The sequence below is a fragment of the Sciurus vulgaris genome, assembly GCF_902686455.1.
Source record: "Sciurus vulgaris genome assembly, chromosome: 5".
NCBI lineage: Eukaryota > Metazoa > Chordata > Mammalia > Rodentia > Sciuridae > Sciurus > Sciurus vulgaris.
The window spans coordinates 13,803,066-13,825,590 of NC_136465.1; the positions used below are offsets into that span (position 1 = coordinate 13,803,066).

Below are 22,525 nucleotides of genomic sequence, written 5' to 3' on the forward strand. Positions count from 1 at the left end.
AAATTTCTGAGTCAAGAGAAGTTCACTATTCTGGATTCTGAGATGCAAGGGGATTTCTCTGTATGGGAACTGAGAGTTGAGATGAACAATACCTCAACACCCTTATGGCAGAAGTGAGTTGTAGAGGGCCACTGCCAAGAGTGCTCCTCAGCAGAGGCTGAACACATTACTCTGAGTGTTTCTCCAAGGAAGGGACAGTAGCCATATGGTCCAGGAACATAGCTCTCAGCTGGTTTGGCTAAATGCATGTTAGAGTAGATTAGGGAAAGGAAGTTTCAAACCACCAACATACATATCTAAAAATATGAGATAGGGCTATGAATTAAATATTATGCAGCCATGAAGCAAATGTCATAATGGATTTTTATCAACAGTTGACATGTATTTTGAGGGGTACAGTATTAGCAGACCATAAATCTACATCGATAGCATACGTAGTGGAAAGTACATCATTCCCAGAGAGTCAGACCAGGGCAGGTGGCAGTGTTCTCTCGCCCCATCATTATTGTTGTTCTTTCTTCTTATTATGAAAAGTTTGGAGCCACTTGGAAAATAGAGGGAATAACATAAGGAGCCCTCCTGTGCCCACCGCCCACATTCAACACCTGTTAGACTGCCCACCTGCCCTGATAAGCCACGCGGTGTCCAGAGGACGCCCAGCAAAGAGAAAGAGTAACTGGGGGTCGTGTTCAGCAAGAAGGGTGACCTTGAGGAGCCCTTGAGCCAGTTCCAGGAGGTGACTGTGGCAGGGACAGAGCAGAGACCAGAAGTGAACGCTGGTCCTCGCCCTTGACCACCATGTCTGCCCCCAGCTGCCCCTGACCTGGTCCTCAATGCCGAGATGGTCCAGCAGACCGCCTACCTGGAGGACCGGCCCATGTTCATGCTGCAGTGCGCCATGGAGGAGAACTGCCTCTCGGCCTCGGCCGCCCAGACCAACCCCACCACGGGCTACCGCCGCCTTCTGCGCTTCTCCTCCCAGATCCACAACAACGGCCAGTCCGACTTCCGCCCCAAGAATGGTCGCCATGCATGGATCTGGCACGACTGCCACAGGTAGGCCCTCCCTCCCATCATCACTCACCTGCCCCACCCTGACGTCCTGCAGGACCCGGAAGGGTCCCCCAGGCTGGTCTTCTGTGTTCACAGAAGCTGCTCTCCACTCCCAGCCCCCGGCCCACCTCCCCCTCCCTGAGCCCCTGCTTCCTGTCCCCAGCTCTTCTACCACTAGGCAACAAGTTGCTGGACACACGCTGCTTCCACAGACCTTCCGCGGATGGTCTTCACGCGCATACACACCTTGGGAACTACACACAACACTTTAGGGTTCTGCAATTGCCAGATGCCAAGTTCATGTAGAAATGTATTTACAGACTGATGCATGTTCTAAATGTCTTGAGGAAGACAGTGGGTATGGAAAGAGAATCTGGCCCAGGAGTCAGGAGCCCTGCTCCCCAGCCAGGTCTCCAGCCAGTTGCATGACGTTAGGCCACTAGGCCACATCACCTGGGATCTCTGGCATCCTTTCCAGCTTGCCAGTCTGTTGATATGATCCCAGTGCTATAAATCCTGGGCCGGAACCAAAGAACGGAGTGAACTTCTAGAGCCAGTGCTAGCTGGGGCCACCAGAAGCCACCCGAATCACTCCTGCCTTTCCTTCTTTTTTTCCTTTGTCCTCCCTTTTTCCTTTCCTTTTCTTTTTTTCCCCCTTGACTCTTAATCTAATCAAGATCCACTCTCCGTGCTTGGTCACATTGTGTGCTCAGACCTGAGCTGGGCAGATTAGGAAGACAGAAGTCGGCATAGTTGGAAAGGAAGGGAGGAGGCCTCTGTCATTCACAGGACAGGAATTCCCTGGGGGTCTTCAGACTTCCTCCAGTAAGTCCCCTTCTCTGCGCTCAGGTATCCCACCTAGAAAACAAAGCCTTTGCACTGGTCCCTGCCTCTCAAAGCGAGGCGCCTCTGCCAGTGTATCTGCCGTCACCTGAGGGTCCAAATGCCAGGGTGCTCTGCAGACTATGAATGTGAACCTTAGTTTTAACAAGACTCCCAGGTGACTGTGTGCACACCAGAGCCAGGAACCCTGGTCTAGGTGACCTCCGGGCTTCCTTGGTGCTCTGTAATGCTGTGATCACAAGACAGAAGCACTCAAGAGTATTGGCCCTTCTAAGTGCCAGGCTCTTGAATCCGTGTCATCCTAGGTAAGGCATGGAGGCTCCGTGTCAGCTAACCTGACCAAGATAACACAGGGAGTTGCCCGGCAGGGTCCCTGCCTGGGCCCATCTGACTCCAGAGCAGCCACTCTTCCCGTTGTCTCTGCCGTGTCTTCAACAGAAACTTACCTTTAACTTCACAAGTGTGGCCTAGTCACGTTCAAGTCAGTGTGGGGATAGAGTGGTTCAACCTATGTCAAAAGAAAGGACTATGATGGCATTTGGGGGCACTGATTTTCCTTTACGATGACTGTCTTGACGGTGTGAGAGTCCTGATGAGCCGAAGCACTTCTGATCTTCATATGGAAGCGTATTAGTCTTCTTCAGGGCATGAGTGGAGCAGAGTTCAAGTCATGGTAATACTGGTACCTGGCTTCCTTCAGAACACAGGCTGGAGGCCAGGGGCCAGTGGGGCTGACGCTGCCCATGGGCCTATAAGTGGAGGGTAATTGCATCCCAGCCCTGCATATGGCGGCCCACCCGAAGATGACATGGTAGGAGTCTCCAAGTGCCATGTGCTTACTCTCTACGGAATCAGTCTCTCCTCTAGGAATAGGCACATGGTGACATCATGGAAGTGTTCTGGTCTGGAGTCCCAGGGAACCCTGGCTCTGTGGTCTATTTTATTTCTTTGCTTACAGATGTTCCAGTCAATGGTTTGGGAGGGAAGGGTAGAGAAGAACATGCAGCTAAGCCTGTGTCCCTTTCTGTCCATAACTGAGACACTATGACCATAAGATCCCAGGACCATAAGAGGGGACTCCTCACCTCACCTGGTGACTTCTCCAGACTCTTTGGGTGGGCCTTCCAGCAGGGTGCCTGGCCTAAACCTCTGTTGGGTCCCTTTGGGAGGCTGATGAAATCTGGCCCTGCCTCAACTTAAAAAAAAAAAAAAAAAATTCTGGAAGACTTAATGTCCCATTTCAGCAGATTCACAGACACTTCAAGCCCATCTGTGGAGCCAAGTGGGAGAACCCTGGCTTAAATTAATGGGAATGGGGAAACACATCCCTTCCCAATTTAATTGATGCTACAATGAGGAGCGGGGCCATGTTCTTGGAAAGCTCTAAGCTGAAGCCCAAGGACTGATGCCCTTGGAAGTTTCTTCAGCAGCAGGACATGGAGGGAAATGCCTTCAGTTCTCTCTCAAATGCAGTGCCTTGGCTGACGACCTTGATGTGGACGCTCTGCTGACTTTTTTTTTTTTTTGTACCAGGGATTGAACCCAGGGACGCTTAACCACAGATCCACATTCTTTGCCCATTTTTTATCTTTTATTTTGAGACAGGGTCTCACTATGTTGTTGAGCCCCCTTCGCTGTCTTCTGTGCCCCAGGAAGTGGGCACACCTGCTCAGCTGGCACAACATGTCACAGCTTTGACAGGGACCACACAGAACCGGGTGCCAGTGCTCAGCAGTGTCCACAGCAGGGCAGCTGCTGTGTCCCAGGGGAAGCCTGGGGGAGGAGCTGGGTGGGAGCTAGAGGAGCCCTGGAGTGGGCCCCAGCATAGCAACGCCCCCCATGTCAGGGATGGCACTGCTGCAGAGGGGGCTTCTGTTCAGTGGCCGTGCCTCCCACATGCAGCGCAGACCCACGGAGGGTCAAAGCCCACAGATGCGGAGTGGCCTCTGAGCCAGTGAGAGGCCCTCATCACAGCCACGGGTCTTTGTCGCTGCCAAGGGGCTGCCTGAGGACAGCAGGGTGGACCCACTGAAAGGCCCCAGCTCTTGCGGCAGCCCCCTCTGAGCTGGAAAGCACCCCCAGCGTCTCTGAATTGCAGATGAGAGCGATGCCCCGGCCATGGCGGAGCTCCACCAGACCATCCAGCGGGAGGCTCTGGGGACACTTGGCTGCTGTGGGAGGAGACACCACTGCCAAGTGCATCGAGTCCTTGGTCGAGAGTTGCTGGGGCCACCAATGACCAAGGGTAGCAAAGAAGGGCCCTGAACCTCTCTCCTGTCTGTCATCACATTCTCCTCAAACACATGCCTCCTGCCGAGTCTTAGGACAGGAGCTCTGTGTCCCGCCATGAAGGCCGTCCTTCCTTCCTTTTATCCAGATCACAAGGACCTCCACCAAGCATGAGGCTTCACTGTCTTCTCTTCGTGTTCTGGAATTTCTCTCCAGGTCTACCTTCCCTATCTCCACACTGGGCGTCAGGCCCCCTCCTAGATTCCCATTCCAGAAGAGCCCAGAACTTGTCCTCCTGCCTTCCCAGGGTCCCCATCTGTATTTCCGAAGGTGTGGGGGTGGTAAGAGGGGGTCTCCAGGCTCCACCTGGGGCCTGTTGGGAGGGAGATGCGTCCCCAGGGTGGAGGGGATGCCCATGTACACCCCAGAGGTAAAGGAGAGGCATTCGGGTCAGAAACTGGTGAAAACTGAGAAGCCATAAAACCAGCTCCTCCCTCCCGGCTTTCCCGGGGCGGGGGGGGGGGGGGGGGGGGGGGGGGGATGAATCTAGCGGAGACTTGAATCAGGTCTTCAGGAAGCAGGAGCGCAGGAGGTGGCCGGCCTCACTGCAGCCCGTCTGTGGGCTCCGTCTGAATTCTGTTTAGACAACGGAACATAAACTACTCCTCTTCAGTCTTTCCAGCCGGCCAGCACGGTCACATAAGCCCCTCTCTGAAAGAGGCAGACATTTTTAGGCCATGAGTCAGACCTCATGTCTCATTGGGCTCCTTCAGGAAGCCAAAATAGACTCTTTCAAAGTCATCTCTTGGACCGCCACAAAATGCTCCTTGTGAATGCTCTCCAAGGGCCCCTGGCTCAGCACCATCTCACCCAGAAACACGAGTGACTGGGGGAAGCCCGACTTAGCAGCTCCTGGCGTTATTTTTAGCACAAGCTAAAACACAGGAAGGAGGAAAGAGAGCCTCTGTTTCCTCAGAAGGCCCCTCCTTTCCGTTCCCCTCTTCCCTCTGCCCGCCATTGCCCAAGCACAGCAGAGAGAGCTTGGGGCCACTGTGTAAGGCATGGGAAGTAGGGGCTGCCAGGGGCCTCGGAGTAATGCCACCTCTAGGTAGTATCAATGCCACTGCCATTGCTGCTGATGGCAGTGATAATGAGCGGTACTGAGCGCCCGCCCTGTTGCCAGCCTCAGGAGGCCTTTCTGTCATATAGCCTATTCGCTCCTAACGTTGCCCTGAGAGGGGCTGATGTTATTGTTCCTCTTTCCTGAGGAGGAAACTGAGATCCAGCATAAACAAAGCAGGCCCCCCCGCCCCCAGGCCTTGTCCCTTCTTCTTCACTGTTGTACCTTTTCCAAACGTCCCTGTGAGGGTGGAGACATGTGACAGGTCGGGATGGTGCTAAAGTCAGCCTGGTGCCTTCAGCCCCGGTCCTGGACAGCGAGGGATTCCAGAATGCTCCATATAGCAGCCATGTTTGCCTTGTGTATCCTGAGCCAAACGCGTCACTTTCCAAGACTCTGCATCTGTTCTCAATTCCTCCCAAGTGAAGAGATGGACTGCTGTAAACAGGCAGCCGGGGGAACTACAGCCTGTTTGCACAAGCGCCCCTCCACAGCTCCCTTCCAGAGCCCCAATGGGCCTTCCCGTGCTGCAGCCCTGTTGCTCCCTGAGAGTGACTCACTTCTCCTTCCCAGAGGGCCTCCTTCTTCCCCTTCTTGCTTCATTTGCTCAACTCAGTGGCACAGACGTGCCATCACTTAGCTCCCAGGGTCTAGAGGGGAAGTGGATGAATGTCCCCAGAGTGCGTGTCCTTAATGCCTCTTCTTTCCCACCTCCCTGCTTACCCATGGCACATCCCCCCTCATCCTCTTTCCCTCCCTACCATACGTCCACCTTAAAATGCTTTTAAAAGACATCAGAATATAATTTTTTAAATGAAGTCTAGAGGAAGGGTACCAAGCAAGCGGGGAGGACCACCTGAGGGCTCAGAAGGACCCTGGCTTATTAAAAATAATAGAGGCTTGGCGAAGCTCCGCGAGGTGAGCAGCTGGCTGACTCCGCAGCCCGGAAGCTGAGAAGCACCACAGACACCGGCTTCCTTACCTTTTCCCTTGCCCTTCCCCCATCTCTCCTGACCACCCAGTGGCCATGCTGCTTGAGATTCTCTCATGCAAATGGCCAGTGGGGCCACTGCTTGCAGGTGACACTCCCCACCTCTCTCTGGCCCCCAGGCATTACCACAGCATGGAAGTGTTCACCCACTATGACCTGCTGAACCTCAACGGCACCAAGGTGGCCGAGGGCCACAAGGCCAGCTTCTGCTTGGAGGACACAGAATGTGAAGGAGGTAGCTTTGTGTGGGGGGAACGAGGGGAGTTTTCGAGGGGCTCCAGTGCTTCCAGCCCTGTGCCCAGCCGGTCGGATGCTGGATCTGTCCCCTGGCCACTGCTGACTCTCCACGTGACCTTTCTCCATGCTGGGCCTTTGCTGGGGCTGAAGGATGTAGGCAAAACCTGGTTGTAAAGGCACCTGTTCCCCCAGAGTTGTGCGGACAGGCACTGGTAGGGCCCCTGGCCTGCCAGGTAAGGTCCAGACCCTTGGGCCTGCTGCTTGCCAGAAACCTTTCTTCCTGGGTGTCCCAAGACCCAGTTTCCCTCTCCCACCAGACTATGACCCTTCAGGTCCAAATGCAGAAGCGTTGCCCACCCTCTCTCACCTGCTTCCCCAGTTTAGGCACCTCTAATAAGTCACCACATCTGCACCCGCTGCCCTGATCTCCATTCTGATCACACCCGTGCCTAGAGAGGTGCAGCCACAGCGGCCTCTCCATGAATGTGAATCCCTTATTCACTGAAGCAAAGGTGGGAGCTTGGGGCAGGAAGAGGGATGGCAGCGGGGCTGGCGGGTTGGGGATACACGGTGACAGGCTCCCACCGCCCCTGCCTGCAGACATTCAGAAGAATTATGAATGCGCCAACTTTGGTGAGCAGGGCATCACCATGGGCTGCTGGGACATGTACCGCCATGACATCGACTGCCAGTGGGTTGACATCACCGACGTGCCCCCTGGAGACTACCTGTTCCAGGTGAGGTGAGGGCCCTGCTTATGGGAACAGGGAGGCAGCCTGAGCTTGCAATTCACTCCTGCCACTTGCAAATCAAAATGCATCTGCAAGCTGATTTAGTCCATGGGCCAGGAGTTGGTTACATGGACTCTGAGACAACCACACCTTTGGCCTCCTTTGATCTTCTCTCCCCGCCACCCTGCTTGACCCCAGCACCCTCACCCTGCTGTGCTCAGGCTGAACACAATCTCCTGTACTCACATGTGTTTGTCACTTCCCTGGGTCAGAAAGGAGGCTCTGCAGAGGGGCCATTCTCCATGCAAAGAAGTCAATCTATAATGGTAGACTCAAGCTGCAATAGCCTGGCCAGTGACTGTACTGTAGGGACTTCCCAGGGCTTCTGCCCTGGGGCACAGCCAGCCTTGAAGAGGAGCCAGGGAGCCTTCCCCCCCCCCCCCTTCCTACACACAGCGGCATGCTCCCCCAGAGGCCACTTGGCAGGTGAGGCAAAGGACACTGGACCCTTCTGCCTCCCCTTCTGGCACATGGCCATGCTCCTGTCTGCAGAAGCTTCATTTCAACACATTTCCACTCATCTTGTTTCCTAGTTGGCCCCATTGAGTGGCAAAGTAGGTGACCAGAAGTGTGTCATTCTGCCTTGAAAACTTTCCCCAGGAGGCACCCAGCCAGCTGAGCACCTGACCTGCCATCCCATCCCCATATGCTTCCCTGAAGAACCTGTACCTGCAGAGAAGTGACCACAGGGCTTTGAGAGGTTTTCCCGGCAGCCTCAGAGGCTGGAAATCAGATGGCCAAGCAATTTTTTACCCAGGAGGCCAGAACTGAGGACCTGGCAAAGCCCTGCCAAATTGCAGAGTGCTCTTTATTTAAAAAAAGAACATCTCTGGTTCTGTTCATGTACACAGCGCCCCATGGCCTACGTTGGCCGTCTGCTATGACTTGGCCAGTGAATGTGTATTATCCTATATTCTGACAAATGCCATCTATTCAATAACTATGATTTATTGAAGACTTATGGGAGGCCAGGCAGCCTGTCTCATTGAAGTGATGGAGCCTTAGGATTATCCACAGTTTACAACCAGGTAAACCCTGGTCACTTCAACTCCATATGATGTGCTCTTGACCCCTAAATGATACAGTTAGCAAACAGACTCAGAGCATGTTAATGACTCGGACGAATTAAAAGAAATATTTTCCTTGCTATAAACACAGAGCTTTAGATGCCTGCAAGCCTGGCCATTCCTGGACACAGTGCCACCTTCACTGTGGGCACCAGGATCTGCTTCAGGGACGGGACAGGGCACTGGGGGAGAAGGAGTGGGTGCTGCAAGTAGGGACTAGTGCCCCAAGACTGAGGCAGGACTGAATGGACCACTAGGTTTCTGGGGGTCCTTGCTTTGTCCCCTTTCTTGTCACTTCCAAGATTCACAGAAATACAGGAAATTAAAGTGCTTCCTTGCAGATGCTCATGAGATTTAGAACCCAGATGTGAGAATGGAATGGGACCGTGGCCACCATGGATTCCAGTCCCAGCTGCACCCATGCGGGTCACGCTGGCCCTGACAGCCCCCAGCAGGAGCCCTTGCTGCATCCTGTTGCCCTTGTGGCCATACTTCAGGGACACTGGATGGGCAAGGCACTGCTTGGGCCTCAGTGTGACAAGTATCAATTGCTCCATGTCACATGGGTGGGGCAAGGAGACAGCCAGGGTTTTTGGGTAGAAAAGAGACCAAAGGAAAGTCAGATAACTCCAGAATGGGGCATTTACCAGACTGGGACATGGCCTCTGTCAGGTCTGACCAGGCAGGCCAGACACAGGTCCTCCAGAGTGACTGCCTCCAGACCAGGACTTGAGGGTGAGGCAGGCTGGCCTCAGTTTCCCAAAGCATCTCTGAGGGAAGACCCAGCCAATCTGCTAAAGGGCCTTTCTGGGACCTCACACCTACAATATTCCTTAGCAAGCATCCTACCCCTCCCCCCACACACCAGGAGGCGGGAAACGGCCCTTCCAAATGTGTACAGTCCTGGAGGGAAGCCCTGTCATTTATGATCCCTGACCTTCACCCACAGCTCCAGTACAGCTTTTGTCTCATCCTCTGTCTCCAGCTCCATTTTCCTTTCTTCTGGTTGCTCACCCAGAACCTCTCTGTCCCTTCCCAGACCCCTGCTGCTTCTGGCTGTGTCCACTCAGCTGGGGTAATGGGGAGAAAGCAGGTGGGTGGGGTAGAAGGTGTAGCAGAAGGGGGTCCAGTCTTCACCAACAGTCTCAAGCCAGATCCTACGCCAGCAGAGCAAGAAAAGACTTCAGGATCACCTAAGACCAGCCCACCATTTTACAGAGCAGCCCCAATGCCCAGAGAGAGGAAGGGTGTGTCCAGCATCATTCAGCTGGGACCAGCACCCTGCCCCCAGCACCCCTCTTCTTGTGTTTGATACCACTCAGTTCCCCCCACTCCATCTCAGCAATCTGCTTTCTCCTCCTGCAGAAGGTCCTGGGAGGGTGACCCTTGCTGAAGGTGTGTTTTTATACCAAGAAAGAGGGACACAAGCCCTCTTGCAAGCCAAGCTTCTCTCTGGCCAGTCTCGCCCTTAGCTGCTCCTCAGCACCTGCCACGATCCCCTCCTGAGGTCCCCAGCTCTGAAAACTGGGCTGGCCTTGGCAGAGCCCAGGCCTGAGGTGAAGGATGGCCAGGAGGGATTGAGCAGCTTCCTCTGGCATGATTCCTCCCAGGTTGTTATCAACCCCAACTATGAGGTCCCAGAATCTGATTTCTCCAACAACATCATGAAGTGCAGGAGCCGCTACGATGGCCACCGCATCTGGATGTACAACTGCCACATAGGTAAGGTCCCTGGGCTGCCCCCACCCCTCCTCAGGCTCCAGCCCACCTTCCAAGAAACAGGTGGCAAGAGCAGAGGCAGCTTCCCCCTGTGGATAAAGAGCTTGGGGAACTGGGCCAGCACTGCGTTCCTGGACTCAGGCCTGGGCTGAGACTTGGTGTTCACAGCCAGCCCTGGCCACAGCGGGACAGAACCAGCCTGCCCAGCAAGAACAGACCCCAGAACCGTTTAAGGGCTGAACTGAGGCCACCAACTTTATGCATATGACCTCAAAATTGTGGGTGTCAGCAATTTGTGGGCACTGTGTATCAGGTTTTCCTCTGTCAAAAATTAGAAGCAAGTGAACCACTGTTACTTCTAGTCTCCAAAAAAAGAGGCTTTTCCCTTGGATTATATGACCTGGGGGACAAAGGAAAACAGTTTTCTCCTCTGCAGGAAAGTGATGGACAGTAAAAATTAGAGACACTGCATTTATTCATGCATACTCTTGAGTTTGATAGGGTCCCTATATATCTGGCCCTGCTCCTGATGGGTGCTCAGAGGTGGCCTCAGTTCCGGCCCTCAGGGCTGACCATCTAACTGGCCAAACTCTCTCCCTGATTCTCAGGTGGTTCCTTCAGTGATGAGACAGAACAAAAGTTTGAACAGTTCAGTGGACTCTTAAATAACCAGCTCTCGACGCAGTAGAGAAGACTCATGGTCACCTCCTGTCTTCGGGTCACGGTACATCTTTCCCAGGAGGACTAACCACCACAACCTGCCCCATGCAGACCCACTCAGGAGGAGGGTGCTCCCTCATTCACCAGGTGCTGCTGCCTGACCTCTGGCCTGGGAAGGCCTTGGGGGCTGGGACTTGTCCACGGAGCTGTAGGAGCAGTTCTGAGATCCAGCCTTACCCAGGACCCTGGGTGGCATGCAGGCTGTCATCAGCTTGTCCCATCCAAGCTATGGTCCACCCTGAGTCTGACACCTCCAGACTCTGCACAGATCATACAGGACTGTCTCCTTCTCCAGTTACACACGGGCAAATGTGAGCTTCTCAACCCAGAGGTGGTCAGGCTGGATCCCGTTGCTCTTCCTCTTAGGTCCTTTCCAGCAAACTTGAATATCTAGACCTCTCTTCCAATTAAGTCAACTGCCTCTAGTCAATTTTAGTCACACTTATAAGAACAGTAGTCCCCCCTTATCCACAGGGCGGATGTTCCAAAATCCCCAGTGGATGCCTGAAACCACATGTAGTACTGAACCCTATATTTAACTTTTTTTTCTATATATACATATCTATGACAAAGTTTTATTTAGGCACAGTTAAGAGATTAGCAACAATAGTTAATAATAAAACAACTGTAACAATATGCTGTAATAAAAATTATGTGAATATGATCTCTTTCTCAAAATACCTTATTGTACTTCCACTTTTTCACTTAAAGAAAGCACTTTATGGCTTCTCTTTGGCATATCCAAGTCGCCAGCATTATTGAAGCCATTATTAAGTAAAATCAAGGTTACTTGAACACAAGCACTGTGGTATTTTTACAGTGGCTCTGAACTGAGATAGTTACTAACAGGTGGGTAGTGTATGCAGTGTGGATACACTGGACAAATGGATGATGCACATCCCAGGCTGGACAGAGCAGGATGGTGCAAGATTTCATCACGCTACTCAGAAAAAGCATTCAATTTAACCTTTGAATTGTTTCTGAAATTTTATGTTCATATTTTTGGACCACAATTGACTACAGGTAACAAACCACAGAAAAGGAAGCCTCAGATAAGGGAGGACTACTGTAATGATGCCACGTGTTTTCTAAGTGGGCTCAGAGTCGGTGCTTTCCCCCCTGCTCTCTCTTATTTTCAAGATACCATTATTATATGTTCACAACCTTTGAAACACAAAGTAACTTAGTGGCATTCAACATCAGGCATCTGGGCCTTTGAAAATATAGCTCAAAAGGAAAATCAGCTACTTGTGTGAGTCATCTTTCTGTCGTTCCAATTCGATTGATTCAGTTGTGCTATAATCTGGGTTCTGCATGACGGGGACACTCACCAAACCCATGTCTTATCACATTTATACCTAGTTGCATAGTGGACTGAGAGATTCACGATACACACCCAGATTTCATCTAAACCAGTGTGCCCAGGCCCTGAGATTCCTGTGTTCCATTGCTGAAAAGGAGCTTTATAATAAGGTTTACCGTTTCACAACATGCAGAGATGGCTCCCATATCCCCACAATCCAGGGTGAGAGAACACCGCTGCCCTGACCAGTCTAGGGAGGTCACAAAGAGTAACAAACATCCAGCTGTGACCTTCTCTGAACTCTGCTTTTTTGCTGAAAGTTGTCAGGCACACAGCTGTTGTGTCAGGCCCACAGGGGACAACTAGATTTAAAAAGTCACAGAAAGTTTCCCAAAGCGGGTGGAGGGCACGTGGATCAGCAGAACAGGAGCTCTGAGCCATTTCCTGTGGCAGTGGGGGTGAAAGACCCAATCCAGCCACTGTTACCCAGACCTGGGGGCTCCCAACTGCATAAAGACTATGCTAGGTCCACAAATCAGGTCTACAGTGACATCAAAGCTCCAGGCAGGGACCCTGCGGCACCAACTCTCCACCAAAGCCAGAGAAAGGAGAGCACCAGGCCTCTCCCAGGACACCTCACATTTGTTCCTGCAGGGGAAGCAAACCCAGCATGCATTCAGATCTCACCTCTTGACTCTGTTCCGTTTGTTTCTGCAAAGAGCCCCGTTGTGCCACTAACAGGTAGCACAGGGACAGCCCAGAGCCTTGGGACCTGAGTACTACCTTGATTCAAGTACTCTACGCCAGATGGCTAGCTGCCATTCCTGACCTGCAGGAGGGTGCTGGGCAGGTGGCACAGAGCAGGAGCAACTTGCCCCCCATATAGGGCAAACTTTGCAAATGTCCCCAAGGCCCAGAAGGGATCCTCCAGGCTAGGCTTCTAGGGTGAACAGCCACAGGTCCATAGCACAGATGGGACTACAGATGGCACAGCAGCCCCTAAAGTCCTGCTGCAGACAATCACACCTCAAAGCAATCAGTCGAACAACTTTAAAGCTTTTATTTCTTTTTTCCCTCAATTTCTGGAGCTAGACAAACTAAAGCCATCACACCCTGCAGTGAAGCTCCAACAGTGGCGTAGGGCTGTCCCGTGTCTGTAAAGGCTTCTGGTGTTGGGACTCAGGCCTCAGGGTGGCAGGGCACTCGGGACGGCAGGCCGTTCTTTCTTTCTATGTTGGATTCCCAAGGCCCGGGCCACCAGCCTTCGGGCCACTGCTGCATCTGTCTGTGGCCTTTCCTTCACCAGACGCAGGAGCTCTGAAAGGAAGGTCCCACCAAGAGCGGGTGCTTGGATTCAAGATTGGCTGCTCCTCCCAGCAACAAAGCAGCCTGGAAGCCATGTGAGCCAACATCTAATTACATGTGTGGGGCCAGAGCCCGTTTGGGCCCACGGCAGCCTCCTGCTTGTGAGGCGGGCTGGCCAGGTCTCCAGGCCTCCATGTTCCGGGCTCCCTGTGGAATCCTGACCCAAACCTCTCATCTCTTAGCAACCAGTGGGGATTGGAGGGGTTAATCCTGCCCACCTTCCCAGTCTGTAGGGTCTTGGGTGAGACATCAAGTCAGGATGGGATGTCTGGTGGAGACAGGATATTTATTGTTCCCGAGAAATCTGAGACAAAGATCACATCACCATCCGCAACACAGATGGCCTCAGCTGGCCTGCCCCCTAGGCCTGCTTTGCAGTCATGGAAAACTGGCATCTAAGAGTCCCAGCCATGTGTTCTCCAAGAGAAAACGGCAGGAACTAACATTTACTTGGAACTTTCTTCATGCCCCTCTTGGCTCTAGGCAGGTCTGTGTGCTCTTTGAGTCAACCCTCCAGTCTATCGCATATAATCTGCTTATTTTACAGAGGAAGAAACTCACAAAGGGACTTCCTTAAGGCCAACTTGAATGAGTGACGGAGCAGGGTCTCACTCAGGGCTGACCCCAAAGCTTAAGCAGTTTTTGTCCCTGCAAGGTATGGTTGCCATGGCCCTCAGAAAGGAAGGCCACGCCTCTCCCTGAGTACTGCCCAGAAGAGGCTGTCACCACGAGGACAAACGCCACAGTACTGGCAGATTCCATGCCCTACAAGGCTACTGCCCTCTGGCTCCCAGGTCCCCTGGGGCAGGATCAAGGTTCCACTGGCTGCTATACCCTAAAGAGCAGGGATCTGAAAGAGGGAAACAGAGAGGGAAGGCACCCTCCTCACCCACCACCAAACACACACGTGCATGGCCTCCCCATCCAGGGACAAGTGTGTTCTTACTTGGCCTTTGCAAGGCTTTGAGCTTGGACTGCTTGGTTCCCTGCGTGAGAGGCCGGATCTTGAGCATGGGGAACTCCTTGGTCAGGGCGTCAGCAGCTGGGGAAAGAAGAGATCTGGAGAAATCCCCTCCTGCTATATGAGGCCTTGGGGCCCAGGAGCACACCTGTCACCCAAACCTGAGGCAGCAGCTTCCCGCGCCCAGCCCCAGCTTGGGCAGGACTGCTCTGCCACCACTCTGGCTGGATAAGAGACAACAGCCCGGTTTACCTCGAGCTCCAGAGCACTGCAGATCTGCTTGGGGAAGGCCTACCTGTGCTCTCAGGTAATGCCCTCAGCCCCTAAGGCAGGGGCAGCACTGGCCGGGCTGCAATTCTCAGCCTGGGTGAGGAGACTCTGCCTTCAAAAGCCCCAGGCTGAGAGCAGACCATCCTTCCGCCACTCGAGATCCCCCAAGGACACCTGCACTCCATCCCAGTCATGCTGTACTGCAGGGCACCTGGGCTATTCACAGAGGACAACAGGACAGAGTAGGAGGACAGGTCCTTGCCTTCTGCTGTTTTACAGATAAGGAAACTCAGGCCAGGTTTGGGGCCGAGCCCAGGAGATGGCCGTGGTCACCCCAGCTCGTGCAGGGATCAGAGCCACGCAGGCCCCCTGCCTCAGGGTGGCCTGCACCTGGAAATGGGTGGCCCTCCCTTCTCATCAGAGAAGGGGCTGAGCCCATCATGAAGCCATCTTACCTGAGGCCAGGCAAGGAAAGATGCCAAGTGCATGAGTGTCATCCACCCACTGAATCTTGAACCCCTTCTCCCTGTGTGGGGAGAAGGCACAGGAGGTTACAGAAGCCAGTGGCCAAAACCTTTTCCCACTGGATCCTGCAGGCAAGTTCCCCCCCCACCTGGGATCCTCGAGCACGGTGACCTTGAGACAATAATTGCAGCAAGCTTTCTCTTAAGAACATATGATCAGCTTCAGAAAGACAAGTGTCACCCTGTAAGCCCGTCAGGCAGGTCCCCAGGGTCTAGAACTGAAGGAGCCAGGACTTGGAGAGCTCCTGCAGCACAAGGCCAAGGCTGAAGGGGGCGTCCCCCCAGGCACTATCGCAGTCCGGCCGGGGGGTGGGCTCTGCGGCTGGAGACCCAAGACCTGTGTGGTGGTGGCATAGGCAGGACCTGAATCAGCCAGTCCAGGACACTCCCGGCTGGCACTCCTCCTATTGCTCCATGGGCTCTGCGCCTGGGAAGGGCAGAAAGCAGCTGTGCCCAGCACCCCTAGTGGCACTGCCCATCCAGCTGAGGACGTCACTGGTGGCCCCATCTGGCCACATCAACGGGGATGGAGAAGAGCATGCCTCTGGGCTGCCCCTCCAGCTCAGCTGAGAGAGCAAGGGAAGACATGTGGGAAGCAGAGGAAGGACCCACCCAGGGGGAAAGGGGTTTTACAAAGTCCACACAGGAAAGAGAAGTAAAGGAAGGAAGAGGAGACGAAAAAAGAGCAGTAAAAATGACAGAAGACAGGAGGCTGAATCCAAAGGAGTTCAGGGGCACTGAGAAGTCCTGCCGGATATATCCCTCTGGCCCCCATCAGAGCATCCTGAGCCAGTTCCCCCAAAACAGTTCTGGCACGAAGATAGCCCTTGGCCAGCTACAGACTTAACTGCCCAGTTGGCAGTACTGCCATATACTGAGGGATGATGGAAAGCCTCCTGGTCCCAGCAAAGGAGTCGATAACCAAAGTGCCTGCTCTCCCCTCTCCCCTGCCCCAGCCCCAGCCGGGCTGACCTGCTCCAGAGTAGGAGCCCGAGCAACACACCCACCGTCTGTCTGTCCTTCCGTAGCCTTAGGTACTTGGGAATGAGGCAGGTGGGGATGAGGGCAGACAATAAAGGGCTATCCCAGCTCCCCTCCGGAAGGCAATACCCTGCCTCCCCTGCCACCTGCTGGCACTCACTGGAACTCAGAAAATGTCGCCATTAAGTCCTCAGTCTTGAGCTCTGGTTCAAAATCATAGATCTCCACCACGTGGGCAAATTCCTTCCCTGGCAGCTCTTCTGCGAAGGAGGTCGTGTCCAGGTGGATCCTCTCGATCTGAATCTCCTTCTCAGTCAGCTTGTCTGTGATCTGGGAGCAATTGGACCTTTTGGCAATGGGAGCTCTGACACACAGGGCCCCAAACGACTGGCTTAAAACCACCCTGGCAGTTCAGCAGGCAGGAGGGAGCCCGGCTGGCAGGAGTCTGAATGGCAGCATGGCCCCAGAGTGGGGTGGACCAGTCAGGACTCAGGAGTTTTAGGGGTGCGCACTTGGTTTTACGGAGTCCCCTCCGGGGACTGGCACCTGCACAGATTATGTCTCACATAATTCTGAAAAGTATATTCTATACGCCCACTTTACAGATGGGGAAGCTGAGGGGCAAAGAGGTAGGCAGTTTTGCCCACAGTTGCAGTTAGTAAGAGACAGAGCTGGGAAAGTCCAGGATCTTTCCTTCCCTTATTAATGACAAGCTATTTAAGCGAGTCCTTTTGGTCTGCAATCTTCAGGTTCAAAGTAGCAGTCCAAGATGCCCACCCTTCCAACCAGCCCCACGGCCCATCTCGAGCAGAAACATGGTTCCAAGGAAAAATGACTGTAAGACAAAGCTCCAGGCAGGAGAGTGATTTTCCGTAGCGCATGAACAGCACTTGCACAAACATTCTGTCTGGTGCCTTGCAAACCTGTTCCTTTCTTTTTTTCTTAGAGGAGGAAACAGACTTAGAAAAGCAAAATGACACGCCTGGGGTCCTAAATCCACACCTCCTCCCCCCATGTTTCCTAAGGGACTCCTGTCACCCAATGCCCAGGCCTGAGCCACCCACACACCCGCACATCCCCCACCCTCCACCCCATGACCCTTTGTCCCCGTCCACCTGCAGCCACACCCACCTCACTGCCGCCCTCCCTTTTCTGGGCTCAAGAGCCTCATCACCTCCCGCAGCAGCTCACTGCAATCCTCCTCGGAGCAGCTGCCAGGCTCCTCCTCTTCCTCCTCCTCCTCCTCCTCCTCCTTCTCTTCCGCCTCCTCCTCCACCGGGCTCTGCTCCAGTTGACTCCCATTCCCCTCTTCCAGGGCGGGCTGCTGGCTGGACCCAAGCTGTGTGGCAGCCTCCACCCCGCATCCCTTCCCTGCTGGACTCTCAGGTCCTGGAGGCTCGGGGCCAACTGGCTCCAGCAGTGGCTCATTCTCACAACTTTGACCTGGGTCCTTCAGGTCCTCTGTTCCCTGAGTCATCAACACGGTGAGTCCCTGAAGGGTGTCAGGGTCCCCAGCACCAGCATCTCCAGGCTCTTCAGAGACCCCACCAGCTGGGATTTCTTCCTGGACCACTGGAATAGAGGTAGCTGCACATTCTTCTTGCCTGCGCCGCACCCGGGGCACATACAGAGGCTGGTCCGGCTTGCGTCCTCGATGCCATCGGCCAGCCCTTGCACCTCGGGAACCAGCAGCCGCTGCCTGGTTTGAGGTGGGCCGAGGACCAGGGTACTTTTTGGGGTGGGAGGCAGAAGTGTGGCAAGGGCCAGAGGGACCATCTGAAATGGGTACCCTGGATCAAAAACAGGAGAAAATGATCTAAAGAGTCTTTGGGACCACAGGAAAATGGCTGACTGGAGCCAATTTTCTTTCAGGCATGAAGTTCTCAAGTCAGCATTAGGCAAAACTCAGACCAAACTGACGTTTAAAAATCCCTTGGAAAGATACAGTGATGGAGACAGAATGCCATCTCTCACCAGCCCAAAGCAGCCGGCTTGTCCTCGGGCACTATTCATTAAATTAAGGGACAGCTGAATGTTTGGTTATACAACTCATAAGGCAAATACTTGCTTTTAGGAGCCACATTATTAGGAAAGCATGTGACTTTAAACACTAGGATCAGAGTCACTATAAGATGCTCATCCTGTGAGCTGCACATGGGAACAGAGATGGCTAGCAGGCTGGCAGGTGCTTCCAGGTTCCATGGTCTCTCTGGGGCCTATGCTCACCAAGAATGAGGGGCAGACCTCACTATTTAAATTGTTCTTGATCTCATCTGCCCCAAATGAACAACTGAATTTGCCAGGTGAGTTCCATGAATAAAGCATGTCAACTGCTGAAACAAAAGGCAAGGCTATCTTGGGACTAGGAATTGGGGGAGCCTACACCTAGCCCTGCTTCCTGTCAAACTCCACCCTCCCAGGGGCTGGCCAGCTGACCCAGCACCCACAAGGAACTGAGGCCCCTCCGAGGCAGCAGGACACACACCTGATGTCCTGGTGACAGATCACAGTCCTCCTCTTCCAGCCCTCCCCAACAGAGAAGCTGCTCAAGAGATCAAAATTCTCTGCTGTTCTGTGAATCAGATACCGCAGGCGGCTGGAGAGTGGGGGGAAAAGAAGAACCCTAGGAAGGGAACAGAAGTCCTGAGCAGGTGCTTCCAGGACCTGGCTCTTACCTGGTCCACCCCCAGGCTAACAGAGGCTTAACACCAGGCTCCATCTGTCCTATTGGGTCCCCAGGCAGGATGCAAATGACCGGAGCACAGGTGATCACCAGGAGCTAGTGATCCCAACCCCACTCTTGGGCAGGCCTCTTCAGTCTTGGGGTGATGCTCAGAATTACAATGGAAAGATGCGGTTGGAGGCCCAGGGCCAATGTAAAGACAAAAGGCCAAGGCCAGCTGCCAGCCAGCTACCTGGGTGCAGCATGGCGGGGAAGGGACAAACCCTGCCCTTCCTAGCATCAAAGGACTCCCTCACATCCCCCACATACTTTGACAGCTGCTTCTGCAGCAGGAAACGGTCCAGTTCCTCCTGGACCCGGTGGACAAAGTCATTCTCGGCCGAGGAGAGGAAAACACCGTCCAAGCAGAGAAGGGCCAGGGTGACGGGTGGGAGAGCCTGTAGGGGGACAGGCAGGGCCGGGGATCAGAGTACAGGACCTAGGCCCGCCCACGGCCCGAAATGTCGGTGCCCAAAAGGTTTCAGATGCTTTCGGGCCCAGGGTCTCTTCTTTGGCAACTGAGGAGTCAGGCCCGGAGGCAGAGGAGGCCGTGCCGGGTCTCCCGCCCTGGGTGGACGGGGAGGGTCTCCGGGCTCTGGCCTCGCACCCGCGCTGCGCTGCCTGGTTCCGACTCACGCGCGCCGCCAGCGGGGCTGTCCCGGGCCTGCTCCGCGCCGCCCAGTCGCCCTCCCCACGCCCGAGCCAGGGGACCGGGGCGTGAGCCCCCAGGCCCACAGCACTCACCACAGCCGCCCTGAGCGTCGCCGCCGCTGTCGGGGTCTACAGGGGCCTGCGCGCCCCCACTCGCCTGCGAAAGCCCCCGGCCTCGGCAGGGCCGCAGCGCCACCGCGCGGCCTGGGGGACGTATAGCAGGAGCAGCAAAGGGGCGTGTTCTTGTTACCTATGGAGGCGGGGACGCACCTGCCACTCACACGAACTTCACCGCCTTCTTCCGAACGACGTGACTAGGTAATATATTCACTGGAAAACCGAGACGCACAAAGGTGAAGTACTTGTCCAAAGTTGCACCGGTGGTAAATTCTAGAGTCTTGCTCTGAGCAAAGGTGGATCTAATTCCAAAGTCGGTTCTGTATTTTTCCCCCTGTAACCTGGATATGGGCAGCGCTAGGTTTTTTCGATTTTAGGTTTCCCTCCGCAGGGAACTAAAAGAGGAATAAAGAGGAAGCCGCCTTGGAGCACCAGGTATTTGGGCACCCTCCGCCCATCACTGCCCTTCCTTCTCCCTTAGAGGGGACCTGCTAAGAGCTCTAATTCAGACCAGATGAGTCGCTGACAAAGTGCTTGCCTACTGGGCACCTAGACGGAACCACCACTAGCATGATTTGCAGGTCGACTTAGGTTGCTCTGCCCCATCCAGTAGCCTTTCCTGTGCCCACCTTAAATGGGACTTCAAGTTCTTGCTATCAGACAGTCTGTAGGATGGACTATTATCATGTAGGAGACCAGGGTTGGAATCCTGTTCCCTGAAAGTTGTTAAAATGTAAATCCCTGGTCACCCTGAATCCAGAAATCCACAGCAGCTCAGAGCAAAGCAGGACCCTGAGTTAAGAGCACCTAAGACCCAGAGTTGGGTCCAGGATGGGACAGTCTGAGTGGGCCCTGCAGGAGAATACAGGCAGGGTGGTGCAGGAGGGCTGCCCCTGCAAAGGCCAACTGGGAAAGAAGACGTAGGAGTGGAGAAATGGAGAAAAGGAAAATGCATTTTGCTTTCACAAATTTTCCCAAAGTGTTTCTAAAAGGGACATTGACGTGTTGCCTTACTTACAAAAGCTCAATTCCTGATATCTATCAACAAGAATTAAAAACTATCTAAAGACAATAAGTGCAGAGAGAAACTGCAAATATCCTTTCTGGGTGTGGTTGTGAGAGGAGACTTGACAGATCCCAAAGCCCAACCAGAGGGCCTCCAGCTCCCAGGACAAAGGAGGAACAGGGACATCGTACGCATTCTGATGAATACCCTGCTTGTGCTCTTTGTTGGCTCCACAGAAGCAGAAGCAGGCCTCAAGGTGCCATTGTTGTATCTGATCAGGCTTCCTTGACTGCAGGGGCGAAACTGAGAAACAAGCCTACCTGACAGCTAGGGACAGGTAGGACCTAGCAAAAAGCCCATGCTGTCTCAGAAACAAAGGCCCAACTTCCTCAGCAAAATGTCCATTTCTTCCCCTAGAAGAGACACAAACCCCAAACCTGGGAAACAAGTCACGCTCCCTCCTCTTTAGAACTAGCCCATGACAGAGGTGTTCAACAAATTCCAAGTGTCAAAGTAGAAACAAAGTTCTCAGAGGAGGGCTGCCCATGATCCCCATTCCTGTCACACAATACTTCAGGTAACTCAAAGGCTGACAGGTAAAAAGGTACCAGCATCCAGGCTCCACCAGGGGTTGATAGGTAACAGGATCTATGCACACAATTTGGGGGCAAATAGCAGGTGAATGCTCTCTGGGGACCATTCAAGGTGAGCAAACAAGAAGCAGCAGCACAAAGAGTCTGTGGAATTTCTACAGCAAGAGCCTAGCAGAAAAAGATAGAAAACAAGAGCATCTGAGACAATTTGTTGAAAAAGCAGAAGGAATTTTCAATGAATAACTGCTTCATATTCTCCAGGAAGACAAAAAGCCTGGCACCCAGCTTCAGTGAAAAAGGAAGGATGGAGCGAGAGAGAGAAGTCAAAGACAACATCGGGCACCTCCAACTGGAGTTGGCACTGAGCACAAATCTTGTGGTGGAGTAAATGAAGATAACTGCTGTTTACCGGGAGTAACAGCTGCATGAACCACGCTCATCGAACCTTTGCAGAATCCCTTTAGGTGACAGTTGTCACCCGCAGTGCAGGAGTATGCACTGAGGTTTCAGCCCAGAGTCACTGACTATGGAGTGCAGAGTTGGCCTCAAAACCCAGCTCTCACCTGGCTGCCACACCCCTGCTCTGAGACACCCAAGATTAAGATGCTCCACCTCTACAATGTCATCAGAAGCCTCTTGACACTGTGGCCCATAGCCACACGTAGAAGTCAGGAACTCGATAAACTAGGTGAGGCCATCAGTGGGAGAAACTGGGTATGAGGTATAGCATTTCAGCCCAAATGGGACGCATGGTCAAAAAATGATGAAAGAACTGAACCCAGGCGACCTGGAGCAGCAAGTGGTCATATCTGAAGGGATGGGCCTGGAGTCCCCTGCTGCCTTAGCGACTCTGGGACAACTTCCCTTGCCTGGGGCAGCTGTGTCCCAGGCTCACACCTCCTGACTCTGGCAACCTCGACCCATCTGAGAAGATGCTAAAGACACTTGAAGTGTCCTTTGAACCCCAGGAAGATTAAATTTAAGAATATTCCGTTTATGTTTGTTATTTAAAGTCCTTGCAATGTTTTCATGGTTTTGGCATATTATAGAATCTTTCAGACACAATAGACAGTGATTCCAGTTTTACAAATGAAATGGATCTTCTGCTTCCAAATGGGCTAGAAGATGGCTAGATTCGTAAGAGAACTGATCTTATAATATTTTAAGATTTATAAGAGTTGTTTAAAATCAGCACATAGGAAGGATCTGCTTCATGGCCTACTGGGTGGGTCATTTGATGTGTTTGAAAAGAAAATCAGAAC

At 53.4% G+C, this 22,525-nt stretch overlaps 2 protein-coding genes across 4 annotated transcripts in view; one reads left to right on the forward strand and one right to left on the reverse strand.

Moving 5' to 3' along the window:
* The window catches only part of LOXL2 (lysyl oxidase like 2), an 83,969-nt gene extending 71,956 nt beyond the window's left edge, over window positions 1-12,013 (forward strand). For all 3 annotated transcript variants that reach the window (XM_079142277.1, XM_079142278.1, XM_079142279.1), the window contains exons 10-14: window positions 813-1,056; window positions 6,356-6,471; window positions 7,074-7,210; window positions 9,942-10,053; window positions 10,659-12,013. In XM_079142277.1, coding sequence (XP_078998403.1) covers window positions 813-1,056; window positions 6,356-6,471; window positions 7,074-7,210; window positions 9,942-10,053; window positions 10,659-10,738 — 689 coding nt within the window. In that variant the 3' untranslated portion in view covers window positions 10,739-12,013. The remainder of the gene's footprint in view (window positions 1-812; window positions 1,057-6,355; window positions 6,472-7,073; window positions 7,211-9,941; window positions 10,054-10,658) is intronic.
* A 1,096-nt stretch (window positions 12,014-13,109) lies between these two features.
* R3HCC1 (R3H domain and coiled-coil containing 1) lies at window positions 13,110-21,703 on the reverse strand (the record flags this gene model as incomplete). Its single annotated transcript, XM_079139861.1, has 9 exons — window positions 13,110-13,390; window positions 14,385-14,480; window positions 15,125-15,195; window positions 16,335-16,504; window positions 17,349-17,964; window positions 18,660-18,797; window positions 19,167-19,294; window positions 19,504-19,751; window positions 21,673-21,703. 9 exons carry the CDS (start codon window positions 21,701-21,703, stop codon window positions 13,260-13,262), a joined length of 1,629 nt encoding a protein of 542 aa, XP_078995987.1. The 3' UTR covers window positions 13,110-13,259.
* Between the last annotated feature and the right edge of the window lie 822 nt (window positions 21,704-22,525).